The sequence below is a fragment of the Falco peregrinus genome, chromosome 2, assembly GCF_023634155.1.
Source record: "Falco peregrinus isolate bFalPer1 chromosome 2, bFalPer1.pri, whole genome shotgun sequence".
Taxonomy (NCBI): Eukaryota; Metazoa; Chordata; class Aves; order Falconiformes; family Falconidae; genus Falco; species Falco peregrinus.
This window is the reverse complement of record NC_073722.1, coordinates 78,666,821-78,693,977: the sequence shown is the minus strand read 5'-3', so window position 1 is coordinate 78,693,977 and position 27,157 is coordinate 78,666,821. Positions and strand designations below refer to the sequence as shown.

General features: G+C 39.8%; 2 protein-coding genes across 5 annotated transcripts; one reads left to right on the top strand and one right to left on the bottom strand.

Annotated features, from left to right (window-relative positions):
• Window positions 1-272: 272 nt before the first annotated feature.
• On the top strand, window positions 273-11,105 carry CTSO (cathepsin O). Its single transcript, XM_055795381.1, has 8 exons — window positions 273-536; window positions 1,552-1,657; window positions 2,802-2,935; window positions 4,127-4,294; window positions 5,915-6,036; window positions 7,254-7,417; window positions 7,870-7,962; window positions 9,602-11,105. Exons 1-8 carry the CDS (start codon window positions 273-275, stop codon window positions 9,634-9,636), a joined length of 1,086 nt encoding a protein of 361 aa, XP_055651356.1. The 3' UTR covers window positions 9,637-11,105.
• A 444-nt stretch (window positions 11,106-11,549) lies between these two features.
• TDO2 (tryptophan 2,3-dioxygenase) lies at window positions 11,550-23,928 on the bottom strand. Of its 4 annotated transcripts, none has more exons than XM_005232490.4 (12): window positions 23,821-23,928; window positions 23,342-23,447; window positions 22,113-22,203; window positions 21,206-21,276; window positions 19,348-19,475; window positions 17,506-17,692; window positions 16,139-16,246; window positions 15,100-15,211; window positions 14,925-14,982; window positions 14,315-14,394; window positions 13,568-13,658; window positions 11,550-12,355 (listed from the first exon to the last, which is right to left on the bottom strand). In XM_005232490.4, exons 1-12 carry the CDS (start codon window positions 23,853-23,855, stop codon window positions 12,202-12,204), a joined length of 1,221 nt encoding a protein of 406 aa, XP_005232547.1. In that variant the 5' UTR covers window positions 23,856-23,928; the 3' UTR covers window positions 11,550-12,201. The 4 variants fall into 4 exon arrangements, 3 of the variants coding, with proteins under 3 accessions (XP_005232547.1, XP_027635697.1, XP_027635699.1); XM_027779896.2 differs by having other exon boundaries at window positions 11,550-12,305; XM_027779898.2 differs by lacking the exon at window positions 11,550-12,355 and adding an exon at window positions 14,116-14,162 and having other exon boundaries at window positions 13,571-13,658.
• Window positions 23,929-27,157: the final 3,229 nt, after the last annotated feature.

Sequence of the window (27,157 nt, the reverse complement as noted above, 5' to 3'; positions counted from 1 at the left end):
GCGGCGGGAGCCCGCGGGCAGCACCGGCCCCAGCGCCGGCGGGAGCGCGCCCAGCCCTCGCATGCGGCGCGACAGGCGCGGCTGCCGGGCGGCCACCATTTCGCGCCGCGGCCCCCCGCGCCCGCCTGCCCCACACCCGCTGCGGGGGGAGGCTGGGGGCTGCCTCTGGCCGCAGGCTGGGAGGAGAGGAGGCGTCAGCCCCCTTTGCCCCACGACAGCAGCCCGGCCCACAGGCGCCGGGTGGGAAAGCGCCCCCCAGGCCCCACCCCGCCATGACAGGGCGGTCAGGGGAGGGGCGCCGCCCGGGGAGCCGGCAGGGAGCGGTTCTCGCTGCCCGGCGCGGCATGGCGGGTAGCGGCGCTGGCCCCCGCCGCCCCCTGAGGGTGTTGGCGCTTCTTTGCTGCCTGTTGCGGGCCGGCACCTGCGCCCTCCTGCCGCCGGCAGGCACCCGGCCCGGGGAGGAGGGCGGCGGCAGTCAGGGCCGCCCTCCGTGGGACGGAAGCGGCCGGGAGAAAGAAGCGGCGGCAGCCCTCCGGGTAGGTGTCCTTGCCCGCACGGACACTGCGGGCTCCGCCGGAGGAGGAGGAGGGGTGTGAGGTGCCGCCGCTAAGCGGGTGGCTGGCGGGCGGAGGAAGGTGGCACGGCACAGCCCCGGAGCGCCGCTACCCGCTCCGGCGTCCGTTGCAGTTTCGTTTTCCTCGGCCCTGCCCGCTGGGCTTCCCCCGAACCGCCGCCCGGGGGTGGCCGCTGCCCCCCGCCCCTTCCCCGCGCCGGCGCCAGGTGGCAGCCTGGGGCCGCGGCGGTGGCGGAGGCGGAGGCGGGCCCAGCCCTTCCGCGCCCCCGGCTCCGGCCGCTCGGCGGTGGCCGCTGGGGCCGTTTCGCAGGGAATCGGGGCGGCCCCGCCCCCGGCAGTGCCCCCCTTTCCCCTCGGGGCGGCCCAGGCGGTGCTGCCCGCACGCACTCGGTCAGCGCTGCGGTGAAGTCTGCGTAAAAAAGTGGCGTTAAGCGTCTTTAGGCTTCGTGTCGAACTTTGTCTGCAGCAGAGGGGGGTGGGGGTGTCCCATTGTCTTGCTTTTGTAGGTCAAACCCATGGTTTCCAGAGATCTAGGATTCCTGATAACTTAAAGGTTAATTTTTAAATGTCTCTAGGCCGTTATACTGCCCTTTTGCTTTATGAGGAGGTGAAGCGATACAGGGTTAGCTCTCACACGAAGAGATTTTTAAGTCTCTCTGAACCACAAGGTTTGTTGTGCTGCTGGAAGAGGCCATCAGATGGCTTGGACACAATTTCTTCTTGGCTTGGCTGGTTTGGCTGTCTCATACCATTTTTTTACCGTCTGTGCCCTTAACATTAAATGCTTATTCCGTGTCTTTCTTGGAGTTGAAATCTGTCTAATGGCATTTATATTGGTTTGCTGGGAATCCACGGTGGATCTGAGGGGAGCAGCTGTCTTGTTACCCAGGTTCATGTTTACTCTTCTTTCTCTGCTCTTATGGTTTTGTCACTACTTCTAAGTTAATAATGCCCACTAATATTTCTTTTTCCTTCAGGAAAGTGCTAAAAGAATTAGGTTACTGAATTCATCATCAAAAGATAATACAACTGCTTTCTATGGAATAAATCAGTTTTCTCACCTGTTTCCTGAAGAGTTCAAAGGTACATTTTCTGGCTGCTGCTATTGCCTTTTCTTTTATTTTTCTTTTTTTTTTTCCCAGAACCTTGTGTCTTTCACATTTATGGATTGTCCCAGTGCTGATAGTAAGCTAGTTTACAATGTCTGGCACCAAACTGTAAGTACTTTGGAAGAATACAACAATCGTTTCCTGGGGTGCACCAAGCCCAGCACAGCTAGCCGGCCGAGGAAGGGATGGGCCCACCCTGCACTGCACTCACCTCAAATACTGTGTGTAGTTTTGGGCACCTCAGTATAAGGACATCAGATGGTTGGACTCGATGATCTTAAGGGTCTTTTCCAACCTAAATGATTCTAGGAGTCTGATCCTGTGTTTCTCTGGTCTTGCAATGTTGAATTGCCCAGAGCCTGAATGCGATTTAATACATACACTATTCCTTCTCCTTCCTTTCTCCTTATTCCTTCTCACAGGATCTTAAAGCCTTCTTTATTTGCAACAGTTTTAAAACTGGAAAATACACAAGGTTCTCAAGTACACCCCCAAGACGAAACTGGCTACAATCCAAACAATGCTTTAAGGTCCCTGGCTGTACTAGGATAGCCATGACTTTCAGGAGCAATATGACACAATTTTTTTTTTACAAAGTAAATTTTCCTAGTCTTCCCTTCTTGCTGTTCAAGTCTGCTCTTAATTCTATTCATTGAGGGATTTTGCACCTTTTTAAATTTTAAATAATTAAGCAGCTTTTTTTAGTGAAAAACTAGCAATTTGCTTGTCTTTCGGAATCTATACGTTATTCTCTTATTTTTCTCTTTTTGCTTGACTAAAATAAAGTAATATTTTTCAGTAAGTAAAACGCTGTAGAAAAATTTCAAACAAGATTTGGTTTATGGAATGGTTATTGATCAGCTAGTAAATCTTCATGCTTTGTACATACATTCATTGCCTACTTGAGATATTTCTGTTCTTTCTAGAACTCTAGGAATATTTACATTCATTCTGGAGTACAATGAGTATTTTGAAATACATTCATTTTCTATGTATTTGAGAATGTGATGTAATCTCATGATTGTAACCACAGATCAAAGTTTCCTCTTGGGTTTCTAGTAAAACAGTAGTTTGTGGGGTTTTCTTAGTAGATTTATAGATGTTTGTATTTTGTTTAGCTATTTACTTAAGAAGCATACCTCGCAAACTTCCCAGATACGTGAAATTGCCAAAGGGAGAGGAAAAACCTTTGCCAAAGAAGTTTGACTGGAGGGATAAGAAAGTCATTGCAGAAGTGAGAAATCAGCGGACAGTAAGTCCTGGTGTTTTCCTTTTGTGATTCTCAAGCACTGCTCAGAGGCAGTTCCAGCAGGTAAGTTGCAGAGCACAGTGAGGGTTTTGGAAGGGACCAGCACTGCCTCAAGACTCCTTGGAGAGCTGGCACAAGCATGGCCCGCTGAACATATGCAAAGTCACATCACATTTTATGCAAAATGGGATTAGACTTAAACGCATGAGGTGTAACTGTTGTGCATTTAGAAATTACACAGTTATAAACTGTGTGCAATACGTTTTTTTGATCTAGTTAACTAAATCTGCAAATATTTTGCTCAATGTGTATTTTGTCTTTTCCTGAAGAGACTGAGCTAAGTTCAGTACCTGACGTCATCCCCCAGTTTCACCTGGATGTGTATAGATCCTTTGCTGTTGTTTTCTGTCATGATTGAATGCCCGTGGCTGGTCACCACCTACATCTTTACCATTGAACACCTCGGGGGAGGCATTCATGATAGGAAGATAACCAGACCCCACAGGATTACAGTTTATCCCAAAGTGACTATGGTCACTGGTAAGAAACAAACAAGCTGGTAAATACCCAGTGAGTTTCCTTTCTGTGCTTCACATAGTGTGACCTGGACCTTACCTAGGAATAAATTCAGCTTCCTATTTTAAGTGCCGCAGTTTAAAGAGCCTAGAACTGCAGTATAGATTCTGTTACTGTCTAAGAATTTTGTTTTTATGCTTATTTTCAGTTTACTGTTTCTTAAACTGTCATCTAATACATTTCTAAAGAATTCTTCAGACTGTGCAGCATTATAGACTGTCCTTAAGTGCATCCTTTTCAAAAACTTACTGTTTAATGCGGTTTAAAAATTATTGAATCCTGAGACCCAATCCTTCTTTAAGAAAATAGATATCTCACAGCAAAAAGCATCTTCAGACCTGTCATAAAGGCCAAAAATTAATTTGGAAGGAATCCTTAAAATGAGACACCGATAATGCAATTCTAGCTTTCAGAAAGTACAGGGGGGGAGGGAAACAGTTCATATTAAATGGCTGCTTAAATTTCTGTATTATTGCCTTAAAAACAAGGTTCAAGGAAAATGTAGTAAACGAGCATTAGAGAAGACCCTTTCGACTTTATTTTTTTTTCCTTTTTACGTGAGGCTTCAAAAACAAACCTGACTTTTATTTTTACCCGTTTACTTTCTCTTTGTACCAGTGTGGAGGCTGCTGGGCTTTCAGCGTTGTGGGTAGTATAGAGTCTGCCTATGCAATTAAAGGAAATAACCTGGAAGAACTCAGCATACAGCAGGTTATTGACTGTTCATACAATAATTACGGCTGCAGCGGGGGATCCACTGTTAGTGCTTTGAGTTGGCTGAACCAGGTTTGAAACTTTTCATAAATCTCGAACCCTTTCTTAGCTTTCCTGTTACCATTCCTGTTTACTGGGAAAAAATGAGGGGGAAAGTGCAGTGTAAGGTTGTATGAGATTTTTTTTTTTTTTTTTTAATGTATGGGTGTGCAGGTATATATATATACACATATGCATGTGTTTGTGTATGTATGTGTGCTTATTTATTTAACCTAGAGTCAAGCGGTTCAAGCAGAATTGAAATTTGATTGGAATTTTATGGTCTATATATGTTTTTGTGAATAACAAATCAACCCATAGGGGTTGAAAGTAACGTTCCTTGAAATCTACAGTATTGCCACTGAATTAAATCAGAACTGAGACGTACAGTGCCAGTGTAGGAGGAGTCATTTATCTGTGTGTTGTTTTGTGGATTTAAGTGTCCAGTTTAACCACCAGCATTTGGGGAAGAGGAGGGATGTTAAGATAATTCTGCTTTCAAATTTTTGTGGTTCCTGTTGCAAACACTAAAATCATGCCACAAGTGTGGAGAACCTCAGAATAAAATTCACTGCTTTTACCATTGTTTCACTTGCAACCCAAAGCAATGAAAACACAGACATAGTTTCTACTTTAGTTGTAGCTAACACATTTCATTCATGAAAAATGCAAAATGTACGTTACTATACATCAGCAGAAACATTTTAGTATCTTTAAAAATAAAAAGCACTCTAGGACAACAGTTTGAGTATAGGAATATTAAAAGAATTCCATAGTTATTTAAGTTTTAAAAAAGAAATTATTTTTTCTTTTAAGAAACTGTAATTATGGTGAAGGGTCATATAACTATGGCTAATAACAGTCTAGATACTTGTTTAATTATTTAAGTTTTAAAAAAGAAATTATTTTTTCTTTTAAGAAACTGTAATTATGCTGAAGGGTCATATAACTATGGCTAATAACAGTCTAGATACTTGTTTAATTTGCATTTCAAGAAAGACTGAGGATATTCCATCTAGATTCATCTGAAGCAAAATTCTCTTTTGCTTGACCACAGAGGAACTACAAATGAGTTGGACTGGAGAAGACACTGTCATAAACAGACTGTACTGCAGAAGACAGGAAAAGTATAAAATGTTGATGCAATAGCTTTGTAGCTGGACTTGGAACTGTGGCAGCCGTTATAATATGTTGTATACCTGTGTGAGGATTTGATGCCAATAACAGAATTTGACTTAATTTCAGTATTTTATATAACTGTTCTTGGGATACTTGTAGTCTTGAACTGTCCCAAGGAGAGGGTCATTTTGTGTGTGGGTGTCATTTGAAGGGAAAGAATAGTCATTCATTAAATGAATGCATAGTCTCTGTGTCTTGAAACTGATGAGATTGCTCATAAGGCTAGTTTAAACCAGAGACCTTGTAAATTTCATTCATTTTTTAAAGACTTGTGAATCCCTTCTGAAGCTTTCTCCACAAACAAGGAAACTAAAGATAGCAAATACCGTATTTCCCAGCATAACATTCTTATTTTGAATCTCGCCCAGAGCACACTGACTTTTGAGTGAGTTCTGAGGTAATTTTCAATGTATTTTGAGCTTTTTAGTGTTAAAGTCAAATGTGTTATATTCTCATTCATTTATCTTCTTGCAGACAAAAGTAAAACTCGTGAGAGATTCAGAATATACTTTCAAAGCTCAGACAGGACTGTGCCATTATTTTGGTCACTCAGATTTTGGAGTTTCAATAACGGGATTTGCTGCATATGACTTCAGGTAGCTGCTATTGATTCTTTTTATTTGCTGTACTTTTCCTTCTGCGTTCAGTAACTGTGAAATAAGCTAGAGCCAATAGTGCATTGACCGGCCAAAGGTTATGAAGCTGATTGCATCAGTTGTGTAGCTGTGTACTGGATAAGAATTAACACATAACATTTTTGAGAGTTAAGGTTTGCCACAATGAATCTGCTCAACCCTGTCATCACTAAGCCATTTTGAACTAGAAAGCTTAAGTCTGTGTCTTCAGATTATGTCTTTTACATTGGCTATGTTTAAACTGGAACGTTGAGTCACATACAATTTTTAATATATTCTAAGTGAACATTACACTGCTAAAGTATCAGAAATGGTAAATCCTACCCATACTAAGTGGAATTTGTTGATAAAAGTTAGGAAGTATTCAGTTATTTCAGTATTCATTCATTTGTATACCCATCTGCATCCTCGTCCAGTCCATAACTTTACAAACAGTGCTGTCAACTGAATTTTGTAAAGACAACTGGTAACTTTTTAGGTTTCTGTACCAAGAAAGTTTGTTTCTGATTTTTATTAGCACAATACAGCTGCATACTGAACTTAAAGACAGGAAATACAGTTTTGACTAGGAATTGAATTACTGCCAGATATAAATAACTAAAATCAATTACAGCTTTGCCAGTCTGTATTTGCCAAATTTAGTTATTGCACATATCATGCATGATAAAGATTTCCTGTTCCATTATATTATATAAGTAAAACCATATGAGGATGCTAATGGTAGATATCCCATAGTGGTAATGTCTTATGTTTTGTAATGTTTGAGATACGTATTTTAGTGTATTATTAGGTATGATATAAGAGGTACTTCTGCATGTTTGAAAAAAGAGTGGGAAGTAATAATACAGGCTAATGGTTTGTCCAAAGCTGTTTTTAATTGAGAGGAGTGATGTATAAAAGGTATGTAGTGCTCACCATTGCCCGCTGACTTTACCCAGAAACCTGCTTCTTTTCAATAGGATCATATCTTTGGATCTGCACCTTTTCCATAGTCTTTGTGCCCTATATTTATGTTACTGTATTGTATTATATGAAATACGTATTTATTGATGTATGTTATGTGGTGTGTAGAACTCAAGAGGAAACAGTTCAATTATTTCATTTTAGATTACCACCTCTCGGATTGCTTTAGTGTGCTAAGTTAAGTAACTAGGCATTATCAATCACTTCTTTCACAGCGGTCAAGAAGAAGAAATGATGAGGATGCTTGTTAACTGGGGCCCTTTGGCAGTAACAGTAGATGCGGTTAGCTGGCAGGATTATCTTGGTGGGATCATACAATATCACTGCTCCAGTGGAAGAGCAAATCACGCTGTTCTTATCACTGGTTTTGACAGAACAGGTGCGTTTCCATCAACTGAACTTCAAATCAGTAGGTTTTTGTCTTTCTTCTCTTATTTGCAACTTGCCTCCTGTAGGGCAAATTATTAAAATCCAGGACTGGGAGTTCTGTTAAAATCTGTTTGGTTTGGTGTCATATCAGTTCTGGAAATGCAGCCTGATCACAGGAGGAAAACTCTTCTTGTCTGGCCTCCTTCACTTCTGTGGGACTTCATGTTCTTGTAAAGGCAAGAACATGGCTGTGTTTCTTTACACTAGCAGAGGATATATCCAGTCTGTTCAACTCTGGAATATTAGCTCTGTCCTCTGTGTGCGCAACAGTAGGTTTCACTGTACTATATCGTCAAACTGTCAGAAATGATGAGATATTAAAATAGTAATTAACGCTGTTAGATGTTTTTTACGCTTCCCAGATCTTGGGTGGTCGCTCATTGATGAAAATGTCTCTTCCAGGTAGCATCCCTTACTGGATTGTACAGAACTCTTGGGGGCCTACATGGGGAATAGATGGCTATGTTCATGTTAAGATAGGCGGCAATATCTGTGGTAAGTCTGACAAAAAATATTTCAAGTGATAAAGGCCACATGCTGGGATATGTTTCTTCATGTACTTAAAGTGATCTAGTGGGATCCTGAGAGAGGAAATACAAGGGATTGCTGTGTTTTAAAAGAGGTTAGATGAGTCCAGTAAATAAAGTGGTTGCCGGTTCAACCAAGCCATATATTTGAATGCTTGAAAAACACTATGCAAAGATAAAGCTGGATACGGCACAACCAATAAAGCGCTATTGTACCTTACCATATAGAGGTGATCGCATTGTAAAGCGCATGGTCACGTATCATGGTTGGAGGTTAGTGCTGTTGCTATCCTCAGTACAGGTAAAACAAACCGATCTGGAAAGTGGATCTGCCTCTGCTTGGGAATCGTGTACCCTGCTTGTGGCTTTTCTTGCAGGGCAGAGGTATAACTTTTAGTGCTACTTCCACCTGCCCTCTTTACCATTTGCATGAGATTCTTCTTGGTGTTTGAGGGGGTTATGTAGTGTTTAATACCCAGTGTCTTCTAAATTGCTGGATATGGAGGTAAGGCAGATGAAGCTCCTGTTTACCGGCAAAGATTGCTGAGCCAAATTGCTGGGATTGGACTACCAGGTAGTGTGGTGTGTGTCCATTGAATTTTTGTCTGTTAGATTAACACTGGAGGTCTTCTGTTGGCTTTTCCTTCCGCGTAGGTTTCAAAGTAGCTCTCAGTCATTGTAAAAGGTGTTAAGATGATGTAAGCCATCTGCAAATAAGAATAGATAATACTGCATTTGCCTGCACTCGGTAAAGATCAGGACAATGTATCCCATCATAGCTTTTCCATGTTGCTGAAACTTTTGTTCTGACTGTTGTTGTATAAACACAGTATTTGCAAAGAGAAGTTTAGAAGTAGTGCTAATTAAAGCAACTCAATTGTAGAGGTGGTCAGGAAGAACAGATGTGTTATTTTCAATATCTCATCTTTCAAAAAGCAGGCTTTTGCACATTTTCTGTAGCATGCCATGCAAGAACATCCTGCAAAGGCCAGTAGTTTCTCTTTTTACCCCATAGATTATGTCTTCTGGTTTATAGGTGCTGTGACACCACTTTGGAGGGTGTAAGAGCCATCACCCTTTGATACCTTCCCAGGCTGTTGTCAGACTTGGCTTTCAGTGCTGGAAAGAGTACAGTACAAAAAGAATTGAGCATGAATAAAAGCCTAGTTCGTTCTGTGTTTGTATATATGTACAAAAATGTGTCGTGTAATAGGATTTGTGATCTCTAGTCTCTTGGTGAGCTTTCAAAGCTGCATAGCTTCATATTGTCTGTACATTGCTAATGCATGTGATTAGAAAGGAAGAGGATATCAAAGTTTAGAGGGCTTTTCAGTGCTGAGATTGGACCAATGCTGAGTCCTCAGAAAGGATGTAAAGTTTTGAACATGAAAGCAGAGGGAGGAGGAGAGTTGATCTCAGCTATAAACAGTCAGGCAAGGGAGAAATAAAAGGACTGCAGCTGATTCCCTGCCTCCCCTGCCTGCCCCCAGCAGTTCACCGACTGTCATGGCATAGATGGCATTATATGAATTCTGGAAACTTATTTCTGGCAAGTTTCCACTTCCAGTATTTATTAATTTTTATTATTATTATTATTTCATTTGTAGGTATAGCAGATACAGTTTCATCAGTATTTGTTTGACACTTAATGGCCAAAGACCACAATAATGGTTTGGACACACACTGCATATGAAGATTTACTTCAAAACAACATTTTCTGAGATAAGAAATTGCTGTAAAGGCAATTCCTGCTTTTAGGCAATACAGGGATGGGCTGGCTGGAGTTTTTTGAAGTATTTTTATTTGGAATGTGTGTTGCACGTCAAATCTCTCATGGAATAAGAAGACTCAGAATCAACTGCAGAGTATGCAAAAAGAAGTTACAAAGGTGGACTGAAACTGTGAGTGTGAACTCCATCCAGGTGTTGAATACTACTCCATAAAATAAATGTGACAAGAAAAGAAGTGATGACAGATGATAAGGAATTTGGATCCAATAATCAATAGAATGACAGTGTATAATTGAAATGCTTTGAATATAAGAAGGATCATGATTAGGTCTGCTTTTATTGGACAGTAGGAAGAAAATACTTCCTGTTATTCTTTGATACTTGGCTTTTCTAGCACCTCTGACAGACACAGCCTCCTTTTTGTTAAATCTTACTTTTTCTCTGAAGTTAGAAGAATAGAGGAGGGAAACACCTAGTCAAATGTTTCCTGAGCAGCCAGTGTCTCTGAAGTGCTGCGGTCCTTCAATTTTAGTCTTTAGACCTTTATTAGGTAAATGTAACTTAAGAGCTTTTCAGAGCATGTTTTGGAAGGTGCCTGGAATGTCAGTGTCTTCTGCATTCATTTGTTAGATGGGTAGAAAAGTAAGAAGTAACTGTATTTAGGCATATGGAGGCAGTTCTAGTGATTTAATGTTGTGTCTTCTGGCAGGATGTATGTGTTTGCAAATCAGCTTTTCCGTGCTCTGAGAGCTGTACCAGTTCTGTACCTTCTGCCTTCTCTACTTCACGGCTAACAGTGAAGCCAGTTGCGAAGCAGAAATTAAAAACCTCCCTTATTACAGAAAAAGTGTCAGGGTGCAGTTTGTTAATATATATTTGCCACCTTTACAAAGTCAGCAATTACAGAATATTCCAAACTGAGTCAGGGTTAAATTTCTCTACATTAATTGAATTAATAGGTGGGACTTGCTGAGAATCGAAAAAGGGTGCCAGCTTTGCTGACTTGTAAAACTGCTGTTGCAGGCAAATATAACTGAAATTCACAACCAAACGTAATTCTAAAATGCTCTGAATCTTTCACCTGGAATGCTTTACCTGACTCTTTTAGGAAACATTGCTAGGATACGTATTGAAACAGTTCTGCAATTTTTGCACTAAATTAGCTCTACCATGTTAACAGATCGTTGTGTTATAATCTTTTTTTATGAAAAATGCAATGAATGGTCATAACTGTCTATTGTAAGTATTGCCATTTTAGTCCTCCTGCTTCTAAGTGTTAATATTTTAAATGAAACTTAGACCAAGTGCAATGGTCTCACTACTTCAGGTTCTGCTACTTACTGCATTTACTGCGGATTAACAAAAGAGGAAGTCTTCTGTAGTTTTGCCGTCTCCTGTAGAATGGCCTTCCCTTAACAGTCTACAAACAGCAAATAGTGCACTTCCATAACTGGAAAACAATAGCCAACATTCCTAATAGGCATTGCTAAGGACAACGTTATTAAAGTGGTATCAAACACAGATGTCCCACCAGTGGTTTTGAGGTGGTACTACCCCAGGTGTAAGTACCTAAAGTGCTAAGATACAGAACAACTCACCAGAAGTTAAGGCCTACAGCATATGTCCCTTCCAAGGGAAACATTTAAAAAGACAAAAGTCAATCTAATAAGAAGACAACTTTATCAATATTGTATAGACAAATTTGTCTCGCTTTATATCAATTTTACCCTTATTTCAATGATATTTTGAATAAAAAAAACTTAAAATGCCCATGAAACTGTTGTTTGAACTTCATGCTTGCGTTAGAAGACAACTTAACAAAAGATGAACTTTAATACTGCTTTATTTGAAGTGCAAAGTGAGTACTTACTTAATGTTAAGAACAGCAGATATATTTCTATGGAAGGGAGGAAATATATTACATGTTATCATATGTAACACATAGACAATAACATAGTTCTTGATGGGTGTAGAAGTTCAAGATGCTTGGGTTTTTATAAAATCAAGACTTAATTTTTTAAATCTCACTTTTGAAACTCTTAACCCAGAATTCCTTTTGAAATGCCACTAGAGCTCAGAAACTAATAGTCTTCTACAGGTGATGAGGCTAATTACATGCTCAACTAGAGGGAAATTAATAATAACCATTAGGCAAACAAACAAATAGATAAATATGTACAAATAAGACATGATTGTGGTAGTTCTGTGTAATTTGCTCCCTCTCTCTCTGTAGGTTTTACGAAGCCAACTAAGACTTGAATTGGGGTATAATTTTAGTTTTAATATAGGCTAACTCAATACAGATTATTTTTTCTACAAACAATTAAGTTTCTTCCACAAGCAGATCATACTATTCACATAGCTTTCATACATAAATACGTATTTACACACCCACACTCAGTGAGAATAGCTGTTGTATTTGAGGGATGGCACCACTTGAGGTGAAAGTCCTGAAGCAACCAGCCTCAAAAGGCAGGCTAGTCAGAGTCGTCGCTGCTAAAATAGGAGCTGTCGCAGTATTCTGCTGTGTAAAGGAATTTATGAATGGTTGGGTTCATCTTTGGTATCCAGTGTCTTGGAACTAGAAAAGTTGAAAGATTGAACAAATCCACAAACACTTTGTATCTGTCACTGAAAAAGACAATCAGGACAATTAATACGGTGATACTGGCATAGAAGGCCATAATTTCAAAATCCTCAGGAATCATTCCATCTTTTTTTACTTATTTAATAAGGTTCCTGCACCAACCCTCCTCCTGACCGTTCTGGAGTAAGAATCCAATCCTAACTGTTCCTAGGGCATAGCAGGTTATGACTTAAAAAGGAAATACAGTTGCTACAGTCACATTGTTCTTCTGAAAATGCAGAGTATGTAGGCTGTAGTCTCTAGACCTCCACTCTTGTGGTAGATACAAATACCTAGGAAGAATGTCAACCTGAAATTAAGGAAGAGTGAGAAGGCTCGCTGAAAAAGACAGCAAACATTTAATCTTCAAATTGAATCTAACCGTCTGCTTTCTGTTCCACCCTCTGTTAACAATGATTGTGATGGGAATTGTTGCCCACAGCCGCATGTGGCAGTCACCAGCTATCCATGGTTTCTGTCTGAAAACAAACTTCAAAGAAGCTTCTCTTAAAAGAAGGTGCTCAAAGTATCCTTGTGTTTTTTGATATAATGTGGTTCAGGACTGTCAGGACATAGTTGCAGTTCAAAGACTTGAACTGTCTAGCTGAGTCCTCACATTTTGTATAAAAAGTTCTACCTGTTCAAAGAGTTCGGTGCTGAGCCCCCAACCACCCCTTTTAAGTTCCTTTTCTGCTTCATCCAACAGAAGAAAACACGTTTCTGATTGTTGCCTGCACAGCTTGAGGGTATTAATTACTACCAGCTTTAAGAATATATTCAATCCTAAACTGAAGCACCTTAGGTTGTATGATTAGAGGTCCTGCTAAGGAATAAAAAAACTGTCACAGCTGCACAGCAGACGGGACTCGCTTCCAGCCTGTATCACCTCATTAACTTGGGCTCGCTTGCATGCAAACTAAAGAATGCAGGATTAATGTTATTGCCATTACAGTGACACCTGGACCTCTTGATGGAGAATTATACGTGGCACTTTGCGCGAGCAATCAAAAGGAGTTCTGTTTGCCCTAGAAGGTTTGGAATTTACATATGTCAACCCAATAAATACACGTACAGCATCCAGGAGGAAATGCCAGAGTCCCCAAAGAGAAACAATAGCCCCTCTGGCCTTCAGCGAGTGGCATGAAATCTGTCTCTTGGCATTAGGGTCTCTGTGAACCGCCTTATTGCAGGCAATGGGGGAAACACGTTGTCCTTACCTCACCGTTGAGCGCAAATAGTGGTAGCCTGACGAGCCTCCGGTGCCAGCCTTGCTGCCAATCATTCTGTGCACCATGCAGACATGGTTATCTAAGTCATACAGGGAGGAAAATCAGGGCATAAGTTCAGTGTCAAGGTACAACCAAAGGGTCACATCAAGGTGCATCACTGAAATACTAGTTTTCAGTAAATATGATCATACAGAGGTCTTTACAGAGAGACAGAACTACTGGGTCTTCAGCAATGCAGGACTCTGAGCTAAATGCAGGAAACATACTTCAAAATGGAAAAAACCCCACTCTTCAGTCAATTAATATAAAACAATTGTTGCTACAGAATGAATACGCTAACACTTATACATTATTATGCTCTGTTAATACAGAATACATTCATTTATGAATGTCTATATAGGGAAGGAGCAGAAGGAGCGTTTGCATTTGAAGAGACGTCATGATGGCATTTTGGGAGACACTGGAAAATATATACCTGTCCCTTAAATAAAATTGTTCACCTAACTTATATCATGTCATGGAAGTAATAGCTGTACCTGTGTATCTAATGATCACTGAAGGAGCTGTTGATCTTTCCTCTTGGCTGAAGTACAAACAAAAAAAAGTCATTGCTAAAGGACGAACTCAGGAGCTCAGTTCTAAAACTCTGGGTGTACCTTGTCTAAAGGAGTGTGAAACAGAACGATTTACTTGCATCTAAAAGAGAGAATGTCACAGTCAGAAAGTGGAACTTACATCTCCATTTGGTCATGAGAACATCTATATCCATAAGGGAGGTAAGAAGCTGAAAGGGAACCTGGAAACGAGGCTCCTCCCTTGGAAAATGAAAGAAAAGAGAATGAGACCTCTTATGAGATGCGGTGTTTTTCAAACTACTGCTACACCAGTGCATAATGGTGACTTAATGTATATTTTTTCTAAATTGCTATTGAAACGTCAGTAGACAGAATTCTAACAGACGTCTCTGCCGTGTGAGACCTGTTCTGTGCCTTTTCCCTCATACTTGGATAAATATTTTAAATCTTTCTAGGACACTCTGTAGAACAGTTCGATCAAGGCATTTACTAGTTACAACCTGAGAAGCAGCAGCTGGTCAGACACACAGTGGCTGCTCAGGGAGGCCACGTAACCTCCACCCTTGAAGATGCTCAAAACTCAACTGGACGCAGCCCTCAGCAGCCCAGTCTGACCTTCAAGTTGGATCTAACTGGTCTGGGGGTTTGTGGAGGGCTGGACACGAATACTTTCCAAGTCCTGTTCCAACCTAAATCAACCTGTGCTGCAGTCCTTAACCTCCACCTCTCCTGCTGACAGTCAGCGTTAAAGATACACCTTCTAGCATTACCTGTAGAAGTAGATCATTAAGGCACCCTTCAGTGCTTTGTAAGACAGTCGTCTTTCTCCTGCAAAACACAAGTGTCCTTAGTTTGTTACTGATTCTTCTGCAAATTTAATGCTATTGTGTGATTGTATATATCATAGATAAAAAGTGCATAGTGACATACATTAATTCAATCTACCTTTACTAAGAAGGTGTTCATGGCGTTTTTCATCAAATAACGAAAGTAATACATCTTTCTGCTTTTGGAGTTCAGATAAGTCATCATCTTTTTCTTCTGATTCTGGTTTGGCCTTTGATATTTCAAACAAAAACGGGTTTTAGAATTCAATAGGGAAAACTGAGCGCTTGAATGACCCATGATGTAACTTATTTTCATGATAATACTCTCTATGTTTACATCGTAAATGTAAGAACTGTATTTTCAAACAAGATAGACGAGTCCTTTAAAAAACACTACCACAAAATGTACAATTAAGTAGCTGTCAACACAATTCAGATGAATGAATGCTCAAACAAACTGGCAGCTTATCACTTCTCTTTTGATCTAGAGGCCTTAAAAACACTTAATCTTCATTTGTTTGAAGTCTGATTATTTTTTTTTCGAGGCAAAAACAAGACATCCTTGTAAATAAAAAAAGTTTATGTAAGTAAGAAAGTTGTAAACAGGTGTTCTCAGGAAATAGATTAATTCTTACATTATGGGGTTTTTTCCATTAAAAATGTACTTAAAACTACAGGTCTTAGAATATTTGGGGATTTTCTTGTGCTTATTTGCCAGTGTAATTCAAATGATCATATAGCAGCAAGTTGCCACACACTTAAATAGAACTGGGTTCTTTATAGTTAGACACTGCATACTCATAGCTCAGGGGCCCAAGCTTTGTGTTTACTCTGAACTGTAGATGCAAGTACTAACTACAGGTAAAGTTGTAGTTTCAGTAAAATCAGTTTCAACCCTTCCATTGATACTGTCCCTTCCCTTCTGCATTCAAAATCATCCATGTATCTCACATGCTTTAAACCATCTTAGATGTCAAATTAGAAACTTATTCAGATTTCATGAAAACGGCAATTTTTTTCTCCTTCTTGCAGACAGAGGCTGCTGAAGATTAAGTAGAACAAGTTAGAACCTGTGTGGGCCAAAAGTCAAATTTATGTCAGGATGTCGTTTTGGCAGCTGTCGCTGTTTATAGATAGATCAAGAGTACATTATATACCTGCACCAAGGCAAATTCCTCCTCTAGACCTTTTAAAACATTCACTTCAAATTGTCCCCAGAAATCAAATCCTTCTGCATCGAGTCCTGGAGTTCTTTCCAGCCATGCCTTTAATAATAATAATGATGTGTTCAAACATTAACAATGCAACCGCATTACTGTAGAATTACTAGTTACAGCAACATGAATTAAAGTGCTACAGTTGTTCTAGTTTCATATCCTGCAGAGGTGCTTATTGCTGGCGTAAGCACATCTGCATAGATGATTTATACCTGTGTAACAGTGCTGTGCAAACACAGCCACAGGTTCCAGGCTAAACGACCAGTGTTGGAAGACAAAAGCTGTCACATTCTGAGTTATCTTTAAAACCAACTCCCTTGCAGATACAGGAAAACACTCTTAATCCACATATATAGGATAACTGTACAGATAAATCTCAGAAGGAAGATACAGAACCATTATAAAACTGGGTTTTATCCTGTCAAACAGGTTGAATACTGATCAAGCAGTGTGTCATGCCCTTCCACCACAATATGTGATGGTACAAGACAAATTTACTTGGCCGTTAGCAAAGCTTTCTCTTTGATTTCTTTGTAATAATGGGAATGAAATTAGTAGGGAAAAATATTAGGAATCGTTATGGCAAACTCCCTTTAGAGATCACTTAATTTAGCTCCTTCTCATCTGAAAGATACAAGAGCATGACGTTTTAATGAATGTTGAAAACCTAGAGAAATGTCTTACATATACTGTATCAGATGTCATTAGACAAACGGATAGGGCTAATAGGAGTGGATGCTTTTACTGAGGTTTATAATCCATTATTCTTTAGAAAGTTCCATTAATTTTGCATATGAACATGGCAAGGGAGTTAGAGAAATTACTGAGTCATTCATAATTATGAGGCAAAGTCATTAAATCAAGGTAAGTGATAATGAAACATTTGTTAAACATCTTTTCCATTTTGGGTTGTCATTTTTCCTTTTCTTTTTTTTTAACGTTTCTGATAGCCATCATTAACAGTGGAAATATTGTTAAAGTTTTCTTTTAAAACGGGTTTGTGGTCATGGAAAACAATGCAAATGAAACAGTACATTTATATACTTAGCTCATACTTCCACAATGCAGTTTACTAGTTTTAACAGTCAGACTTTCCTAGACAAGAGGAAATGCTGTGAAAAATCAGTCAGTTTACTAATGACTAACTCTTTCGTACAAAGTTTGGTAAGAATCCAAAACACAATTGACTGAGAAATTGCCAGCATGCTTGCATCTCTCAAGGAAGAACAGTTTGTCACTGACACCAGTGAAGGACATTCCGGGGAGATGGGGGAAAACGAAGCAAGGTCTAAGATAAACACTGTTACCTCCACAAGTTGCAATAGCGTTGGTTCTTGCTCTGATTTCAGTAGTAGTTCATAATCCTGTCCCTTGAAGTTATCACGATAATGCCTTCTGTTATAGGGCACTCTCAGACTTTGGGGAACACCAATTTTGTTCTCCAGCATGCGAAACTGCAGGCTCTGAAAACCCGAAGCTGGGCTTAGGTAGTATCTTGGGGCAGAAGAAACGATAGGAAAATGCAGGATATTATTTTACAATGATGACATTCTCTGGTTCTCAACAAAATAATACATATTTCATATTTGAAGAATATCAAATAGCTATCTGATCATTTTTTATATGATTGCAGCTAAGAAAAGAAAATACCCAGGTGATTCTAATGCAACTACAATGTATGTATAACATACTCTAATTTTCCAGCTATATATTGCTTGTGTATACACAGATGTATACACACACTTATTTTTGTACTGTGTTTTAAAAAGGCAGCTTTGCGTGTGTGATGTACAGGAGGAAACATTACTGAATTATCATTCCCTTTCCAGACAGAATAAGCAGCTTCACCCCAAACAGCTATTACAAATATTTCCATGCCATTAAAGTGCCAATGAATGGGTTTAAAATAGACTTGTTATACAGAATAATTGCTATGTACACGGTGGAATAATGCTCAGAAAAATATTTAGTGGGTTTCGTTTGTGGGATTTGTTAATGGAGTTCTTCAGAGTTAAATGGTGTGACCACGCTGAAAAAAATATTAATAAAAGTAATTTGAAATGGCACTTCACTAGATAATTGTAATGCACTTTGAATTGCAAATACAAGATTTGGCAGAAACAGATCATTGATTTGATCTTATGTTTGCTTATCAAATGGCAGTAGTTGAAAAGCAGAAGCAAGAATGCATCAAAACAGATGACTGCCCGGTGGATTTCCCCTGCTGTAGTATAATGCTAGATAATACAGATGTTTCAAACTTCCAAGAGAAGCAAAATTGTAGTTTCACATGCCTTATAGTTAGGGAACATTCAAAGACAGAAAGGAAAGGGTACTAAAACAGTGCAGAAGTGGACGGGATGCTGGATGGCACTGAGGTCAGGAGTCAGGTGAGTTACACAAGCAGAACAAGAAAAGGAAGGCAGACGGTGGATGAAGCTGTCACGCATGGTAGTGTAGTGGAAGATCCTAGCTGGAGTGAGGGAAGAAATAGAAATGCCATGGGAGAAGCGAGCCAAGCCAAGGGATCCCGAGAAAAGCCTGGGCAGAAGGCAGAAGAGGTACCGACCATCCAGCCCAGCAATATGCTGGGCAGCTGCTGCAGAGCAGAGGTTGTTGGGGAGAGAAGAGGAGGTGGCGGTGCTTCCTTCAGGCCCGTGAAGCCTGCAGCACTGCAAAGCCACTGAGATCCCGGAGCAGGGAAACACTGTGCAAACCCAGCGCGCTGAAACACCCGCCCCACAGCCTACGGGGAGCACGCTTCTCTCACTCAGGCGCTGTACGATTTGCCACAGCACACGGCTGCTACCGCGCAGTTTCAAGTAAATTGTTAACAGAACCGTGAGCCATTTCTATATTGTTTCTATCGTTTCACCTTTTTGCTCTGAAACCATTCAGCCGCAGCACACGCAAACACCAACAATTAACTTGTACTTCATTGCAGAGCGCGCTGGGCTGGCACTCACGCTCACCTTGCCGTAGCTGACCCTCACGCTGCAATGTCACTGGTGCCTCTCTAAGGCACACTCTCACCTTGCCGAGTGCTGCGTGTGCTACAAGCAGCCAGCGCATGTAAAAAAACCCACAGTCAGGTCTAAGGCTGGGAATACCAGCCTGTGGATTCCTGTGGAGGAAGAGTGAGTTTTTACCTGAAATCAAAGAAATCCAATGCAGTCATTGTTTCCAAAACTGAGAATTGTTCCACAAGTAATTTCAGAATCATTGAAATTCTGTTCATTCGAGTAATAACCTTCAGCATGTTCCTCTCATCTCTTACCTGTAGAAAAAATAAAGACCATAACCAGACAGAATGGTGTTCTTTTTATATCCTACTTATTTATTTGGGGTCTTTTCACTGTCGTACACATTCCCAAGTCCTTTCCACATGAAAAGCATAGCAGCAGAATCTCACACTGAATAGAGAGCCCTGGTTTTAACTGAAAACTGAAACTATAATTTTCAAAGACAGAAATCTGTTTTTCTCTGATGATACATTACAACTAGGCCTAATATATAGATTTTTTTTTCTTTCCTACATTTTTGACTGAAATAGAAATCACCACAAGAAATTAAACTCTAAACTAAAATTATTTAGATCATGATCATTTCCGATGATTGCAACATGATTTTAATGGTATATGATGCCATCAGATAATTATACTGTGCTTTCTATTTTAATCACTTCTATAATAATTTCTATTATTGTGAAGGAACAAGTCATAAGGCTTGGAAAGAACTTAAAAGTTGAGAGGAGGAGTATTGAGAAGTACACCAGGAGACCATATTTCAAAAGATGTTCATCAGAGATGTGCATTAGCAAGTAGAGGAAAACAGAGAAGACTGCATCTGGTGGGAAATAGAAAATATTAAATGGAAGACACAGGAACTGCCTTCTGGCTAAAGCTGAACACTTTGCCTGCAGAGGAGTCTGCTAAAATTCCTGTTGGTTTAAATTGGATGAAACTTCTGTCTAAGACCTGGACATGTAACCTGAAAATATTAAACTACAAAAATGAAAGATGATAACCATTTCCTTAATCACCTGGCTCTATACTTAACCTTTACATTGACATTTCAAATTCTGATTATAAGCAAAGTTTCTCTTTTCACAAAAATAAATAATGAAAAATTATTCTACTTAAGAACGGTTTTGGATCAGTTATTATTCAATATAATGTTCAACTAAAAAGCCAACAAAATTATGAATGTGGAGGACCACTGAGGACATTTTCACTGGACATTATGATAAAAAGGTTCCTTCTTTCAGTGTGGTGTAGTTTCAAATTTTCTTCATATACACATGCTCACGATGTTATTTGAGGTATTTCTCAAACTACACACAGTCAGCCTTTTTCTGTGGCTGTCATATCAAGTCAGGAATTTTCCTTTGTCTCTATTTTTGAGGTGTGTTTAGTTTGGACAGATGTTTAGAGATGTTCAAAATATTCCTCTTATATTTGTCAGTTTCAGAAATTCTTAGACAATTGTACACTGTGATTTTGATTATCACTTTTCTGTTGGATATAATGAAACGCAACTACCAAAAACTGTTTTCCTTTCATATAGCAGATACTGGATGGAAAGACATAGTACGTAGACTTCAAAAAAAAACTGAGCAAAGGCAGAAGTGCCTTTTCAACATAAAAATGCCTGTGAGCCCTCTGGTTTTCAGTTTTGCCTCTGAGCATGCTTTTTTTGCAGAACACTCCCAAGTTACGTTTCTGTATTTATCCAGTACGAGCAGAATATGAGAGCATTTTGGCCACTGAAATCCACCTTGGAGAGTGATCTACACAAAAGGCAGCTTTCAGGAGGAAATAAGATTTTGCCGATCAAATGTCTGTACTATCAGGGTATAAGAGCCACTCAGCCAAATTTTATTGTGGATTTTTTTTATGGTGTTTTTTTAAAAAAGAGTAAACTCAAATATTTTTCAGGCTGGAAGGCAGGAGGCAAAAGAAAGAGAGGGCTGCATTTTCCCAAGATTAGTATTTGCTTTTAACTTACGTGGCCATTCTGAAAGATCCCCCGCACAGAGTCCAGTTCCCACAGAATCTGCTTAAACCAAAGTTCATAAGCTACAACATGAAAGGCACTGTTAGCAGTAACTTCAACATTGCTTTGTTTATTCTTCGTAGCATGGAAGAGGTAAACTTCTTACATTTTGATTTGAAACTAATAGCCTACGTTTACACTGCTGGTGTACAAATAGATGCTGATACACAAATGTATTGCCTGTTATAGTATGCTGCCCTGTACCTAAACCATTACATGAAATAATCTAGCATATCGAGAGCGCTGACAGAATTTTTTAAAGCATGTTTTTTTACATCAGATATCTGATGTACAGAATATTCATTACAAAAGAAAAGAGGAAAGAGAAAATTTGGATCTGATACTCCAATAAGAGCTAGCTCTAGAGCTGCTTAAAATCTTTCCCTGTCAGTAACAGGAAAATATCATCAGGCCAGAGCCCGCAAAACACACGAGTATCAGCAGTTAGGAAGGACCCAACCAGTATGCTGGCTTCTAGACAGGCTCTGGATGGTTAAAATTGAATTGTAGTTTCAGAGAAGGCACAAGCCAATGCACAAAATTTGCCACAATAAACTGCATAGCAGCCTGTTACTCTGAGGGGAACGAATTTTGCCACCTTAATTTCCCTAGAAACAGAACCATCCGAATCTTGATTTATCAAATACAAAGGTTATACTTATGGCTTCATAAGCATAGAGTTGATTACAGACTTACAAATTATATAGGGATATATACGAATATAAATGCAGATGAAAGACAGAGCAATTGTAGCAAATGTGTCTAAAATCAAAACAAATCGTGTACTGCATGGTTCAGCACTGAATAACTCCCTTTGGGAAAAATGCTGCTTAGCCACCCCGAACTCCCGACTGCTTACCTTGATGTGTCACAATGAAAAGGTGCTCGTCATGGATTTTGTTTCCTCTCTTCTCACTCTGAAGTTCCTGAGCATTCAATATTTTGTTCAGCTTAAAAAATAAAGATAAGACTGTTCTATAAAGCTCTCAATTCTGATATTAGTAATGGTAGTCCTATTGTGTAGAGCTAATATTTAAGGAAGATATTTTAATAAATATATATGTTTCATATTTCAGGTTGTATGAGAAGTTAGACTAAATGATCTCAGGTGTCACTTTTACTTTTTATTTCAACGAAAAAAAAAATCTTTCCCAAAATGGAACATGTAAATATACCTCAAATAATAAAGTTTGGGAAACCATTTTAAGGGTCTCTTTAATTATTTTTTAAAAGATAAAATAAAATATCCAGCATGTTTCTAGTTCTTACACCTATACTGATGTAATCCATGGAAGTGGACTTATAGTAAAATTCTGTGTAGTCACGTAATCACATCTGCACAAGAGCTCTGATTTGAGGCTGTACTAGTTAGTTCTGGCATTACTGATTTTTTTATTGAGTCAAATTTACAATCTAATCATAGTTGTTTTAAAAGAAACTTTTGCAAGATTCTACATAGTATGTCAACAAGTCAGTCTGCTGTTCACAAGCACAGAGTAATTCCACTCACTTCAGTTCTTGCCATCACCAAAAAAAAAAAAAAAACCCAAAAAAACAAGTCTGGATTCTTTTATTACTTAGGGCATTTTATTTTTACTCATTTCTTAATTACTTCTAGCTGTTGCAGTTTTTTGTTTGGGAGTTCTTTTGTGTGTGTGTGTGTGTCCCAGTAATCATCCATCCCCCTAGATTTCTGCAACATATCTTTCCAGCCAAATATTCTGGGCTTTCATGCAATAATTAATAGTAATAATTCACATAGCCTGCTGACCTGGAGAAATTGCCAAGTGGTGATTGTCAGACCAAAGAAAGCCTTTTGCGGTGCACCACTCCACAGTTTAAGTTTACCCGTACGAATGATTCCCTACCAAAACCCTCAAAATGCCCAGCTTCCCTGCGGTTTGAGAAGCCATCCCACGTCCACCTGCACCATCCCAGCTGGGACAGGCATCTGTGCCTGTGACCACACATGGGGAGTTCAGAGGGGAGCAGCTTAGGCTGGCTGGCTGCGGGGCGTCAGTCCCAGCTCCTGGCTCAAGGCTTACGAGTGATCAGGGCAGTAAACATGAAATCCTCACTGAAACTTACTTGTAGGTAGTCTCCATAGACAAGTCCACCTTTGCTGGCTTTATTTATCCCTTCTTGTGATTTATCATCTTTTTCGTCTTCCAAAGATAGCTTGTTAAAATTAAATCTAAGAAAAAAATTAAGGAAACGTATAAACCGTTTAATTAAAGAACTGTGACTATACCTGCCTTTTTTCTAACAGATGCATCTACAACTCCAACGATACTTTGTTTTGAGAAAACCGAGGCACTAACGTGGGCTTTGGAGAAAAACTGTACACCTGAAATACCTCGTCCCAGTAATGGCTGGTAAGCATTACATCAAGGTCATGACATAACAAGAGCTCAGACAAGTCCTTGATACAACCCCTTTTCCTTCAGCAATAGCTACAACTATTTGTTGAGAATCGTTAATTCTTCTCTAAGAATTTGTATTTTACATTTAACATGATATCATTTGAACTGACATTACGAAGCAAAGCACAGAGATGAGGAACTCACAGATAATTGTTCCCCGCAAAGGGGCACTCGCTCATGATGCCAGGACCCACGCTCGCCAAGCTGCCCGCCAGGGAATATGCTCCGTTGGTGTTCTCAAACCTGCCGCAGCCGCCTATATGTAACCTTACCTCACTGCCCAGGCCAGCCCCCAGGTCCCCCTCCCCAGCCCTCAGCCCATCCCCGTGATTCAATAAGTACAGAAACTGTTGTATCACAAAGGTCAGTAAGTTCATGTCCTGCTGGCTCTCCAAGGCTTGGGTTGTTTGTTTGTTTGTTTTTTCAATCAGTCAAATACGAAAATCAGTCAAGACAAATAGCTGGCATACTTGCTTTGTCCTATAGCAAAGTTTTTTGTGGTTTTTACTGCAAGATTTCTACCAGTTGCTTCTTTGGAGACCAAAGCTGGTGTAAGGGGTGAGTCAGTGAGAGGTCTGTGTGTGAGGAAAAAGGCAATATTTAATAAATTCAGGAATTGTTAAAGTAGGTTTTTAACTTGCAGACCCTTGTATAAAGATATCAAGGTACGTTTAATTTTTTCAAGAATGAAACGTGGAAAAGGGAAGGGGAAGGGAAGGAGAACATATTTATATGGCAGGCTGAATAAGTCTTGTAAGAGATTTGAAGTAATACACATACTTTCAAAAAATGCACAGAGATTAGATAAAAGAACTAAAAATAATCATGTACCTCATGCTGTTTTTCCAGTGGTTTAATTCATGACAATTTCTTAATTTTATTTCTTCATGCAAAAGTTTCACTCTCATTTGTTGACAAATGTTACTCAATTCTACTTAATCGTCACCTTAACACACTATGAAGTAACATGTAACTAGTGTGCATTTCTTTCCTGCCTGCCAGCCTTTTCTGAAAAAAAAAAAAGGTGAATGCTCTCAGTTTTACTGCAAACAAAACTACAGGGCCCCTGTGACCCTCGGCCATTTGCTTTCTGCAAGACTTAGTGGTGTCTGTGTGGTGGTTTCAGCTGCTGTAGTCACTTCAGTGTAGCTGGCTCATAAAAAATGCATATGCAGTGCATGGGTGATGGCATGTGTACCAGCTCAGCCAGATGCCGTATGTCAGGCTATACAAATATTAGCTTAAAACTAAGCTGAGACACAAGAAAGTAGGACTCCACTGAGGCAACCCATCAAGCAAGGTCAAGGTGCTCTTCCTTCACAGTGTGAAACCTGACAGAGGAAAATAATCCTTTCACCACACGCAGCTATACATCTGCTTGGGATGCAGGCAAGAAGAGATGAAAGCGAAGACTGTGCACTGGCACATATAAATTAAACAATTAAACATTGAAAATTTTGTTTTTCACCATCCCATTTGCACTCAAACAGTTTATTTACAAATGTAATAATCTCTCACATGCGTAGATTTCAAAGGCACAGACAAGGAAGGTTTATCTTGGCGTTTCTATACACCTTCACCTGAAACATCCAGACTGAGACTCCACAGTGAAATCAAACTGTTACCTTTTCTTATGGCACAAGCAAAGGAAGAACGTGAACCCAGTAAAAATAAGGACAACTGAAAATTATTGTATTCTCAACCTCACCAAAGAAGTCAGTCTGTTTTCTTCTGCAGTTTTAGTTTCTTCTGTGGGACACAGAGAAGAATAACCTTCCAGAGCAGTGATCTCTGACTTGCAACCTTTACATTGCCTACCCAGCAGGCAAAGGACTTTGAAGTATCAGAGCCCTTTCAAACTCTGCCTAAAACATTAACTCCCTATTTGGGAAGTAGTATTACCCTTAATCGGTCCAGGGTTACCGAACTCAAATCCAGCTGAGGTTACTACCTGAATGAAGCACTCTACAAAATCCCCTTAGGATTCAGCAACAGACAAGTTTCAGTCAATCAAATAAATCAGCCAGACTACAATGATTTAGAAAGTTATTTCGATTATTTCAAACATATTCAAACTCTCTGTTTAGAGACCTCATAGCCAATTGGTTCCAAAGAACTTCCATCCTAAAACCCACCAGCCTAGTAACACTTGTGAAAATTGAAAATCCAAATTAAACATTTCCACTAGTCATCACTCTTGCTTGGTCACCACATTCACTTTCTCTGTTAAACCCTCCTGTGCTGGTGCATTTAGAAAGCTTGGCTGCCCCCAGGACTTTCCTGTTAGGAGAACATTCCCAAGTGTCTCCAAGTCCTTTATCATTAATATCTGCCTTTCCATCAGTTCCTCTTGTGTTTCACTAGCAACCAAGAACCTTGTGATACACATGAAAGGATTCAAAACCATGATCCTCCAAATCTTCAAAAAGCTACAAATACATTGGAAAAAAGAAACACAAGCAGTTTGTTTCAAGCCCACCCTTGGGCAGGATCTGTAGACTGACCATTTCCTGAAAAACTGGGTAATACTATGGATAATATCATCCTTGCAACCATTCATTGAAGGAAATTTAATCTCACAGTAGCTGAGTTCTGCTTTCTAACCGTTCCAACTACAACAGACCTCAAACTATCCAAGATCACTGGATAAAAAGGTCTTAATGAGGACTTAAAAACCCTTGAAATAAAACCAGTAGCCAGTACAGAACTAGTATTCATTCCTCTTACGGGCTAGCTTTGTCTGACATCAGTAAGGATCCACAGCTGTGTAATGACCTTGGTACTGGAAAAGATTTTTAAATGTGACTTGTACTACTGATTATGAAATTGTCTGTTGGCAGCGTAGATGTTAGCATGGATTAAAAGAGCCCTCAGGTTTGGGTCAGCTCAGAGCCTTAAACCCTGGTGTGGCTGTGGACACCCTTAGAAATAAACGTGCATGTGCCATGCTGCTCAGATTTGGGGCTCACTGTAGGGACCTGATTTTTCTTTGAGTGGTCTGAGTATCGGGCCCTTTATGGTGTGACAGAGATTTTACAGCTACGGTGCCATCTCTTTACAGTAGCTTAATCCTAAATTAGTCTTGATGAAAAAAAAGGTCTTCCATGTGAATATAACCGAAAGCAAAACGTAAACTTAACTTTAACTGATGGTATTACTCCTTTCTCAGAATGCACCATCATTTGCCTTTTTCATGCTGAACCCTCAGAACCACGTAGAAGCAGATGTAACCACACACACAACTTGCTGTTCATGCTGTGGATAACTGAGCAAGGCCATGTGAAAACAAACTGTGTGTGCGCCCTTGAGCTTTTATTTAGTTATTTGTTTATTTACTTTTAAAGCATGAAAGTCAGATAGAATTCTGTTCGTCCCAGAAACATATCAGAGGACTCTAACCTTCAGCAGACAGTGAGAATGTTCTGTTTCAAGACTGGGCTGAATACAAAAACAAACAGTTAAACACAGTAGAAAAAAACCC

What these genes read in the sequence shown, in the direction of transcription:
- CTSO (XM_055795381.1), top strand. Translation starts at nt 273, where the DNA reads ATGACAGGGCGGTCAGGGGAGGGGCGCCGCCCGGGGAGCCGGCAGGGA. An exon ending in AAGCGGCGGCAGCCCTCCGG is followed by an intron (nt 537 to 1,551) that starts GTAGGTGTCCTT and finishes TTTTTCCTTCAG; the next exon opens with GAAAGTGCTAAAAGAATTAG. An exon ending in AAGTGAGAAATCAGCGGACA is followed by an intron (nt 2,936 to 4,126) that starts GTAAGTCCTGGT and finishes TCTTTGTACCAG; the next exon opens with TGTGGAGGCTGCTGGGCTTT.
- TDO2 (XM_005232490.4), bottom strand. Translation starts at nt 23,855, where the DNA reads ATGAGCGAGTGCCCCTTTGCGGGGAACAATTATCT. An exon ending in TCTATGGAGACTACCTACAA is followed by an intron (nt 22,204 to 23,341) that starts GTAAGTTTCAGT and finishes TTATTTTTTAAG; the next exon opens with CTGAACAAAATATTGAATGC. An exon ending in TTAATGATCTACTTCTACAG is followed by an intron (nt 14,395 to 14,924) that starts GTAATGCTAGAA and finishes TCATTTTCCAAG; the next exon opens with GGAGGAGCCTCGTTTCCAGG.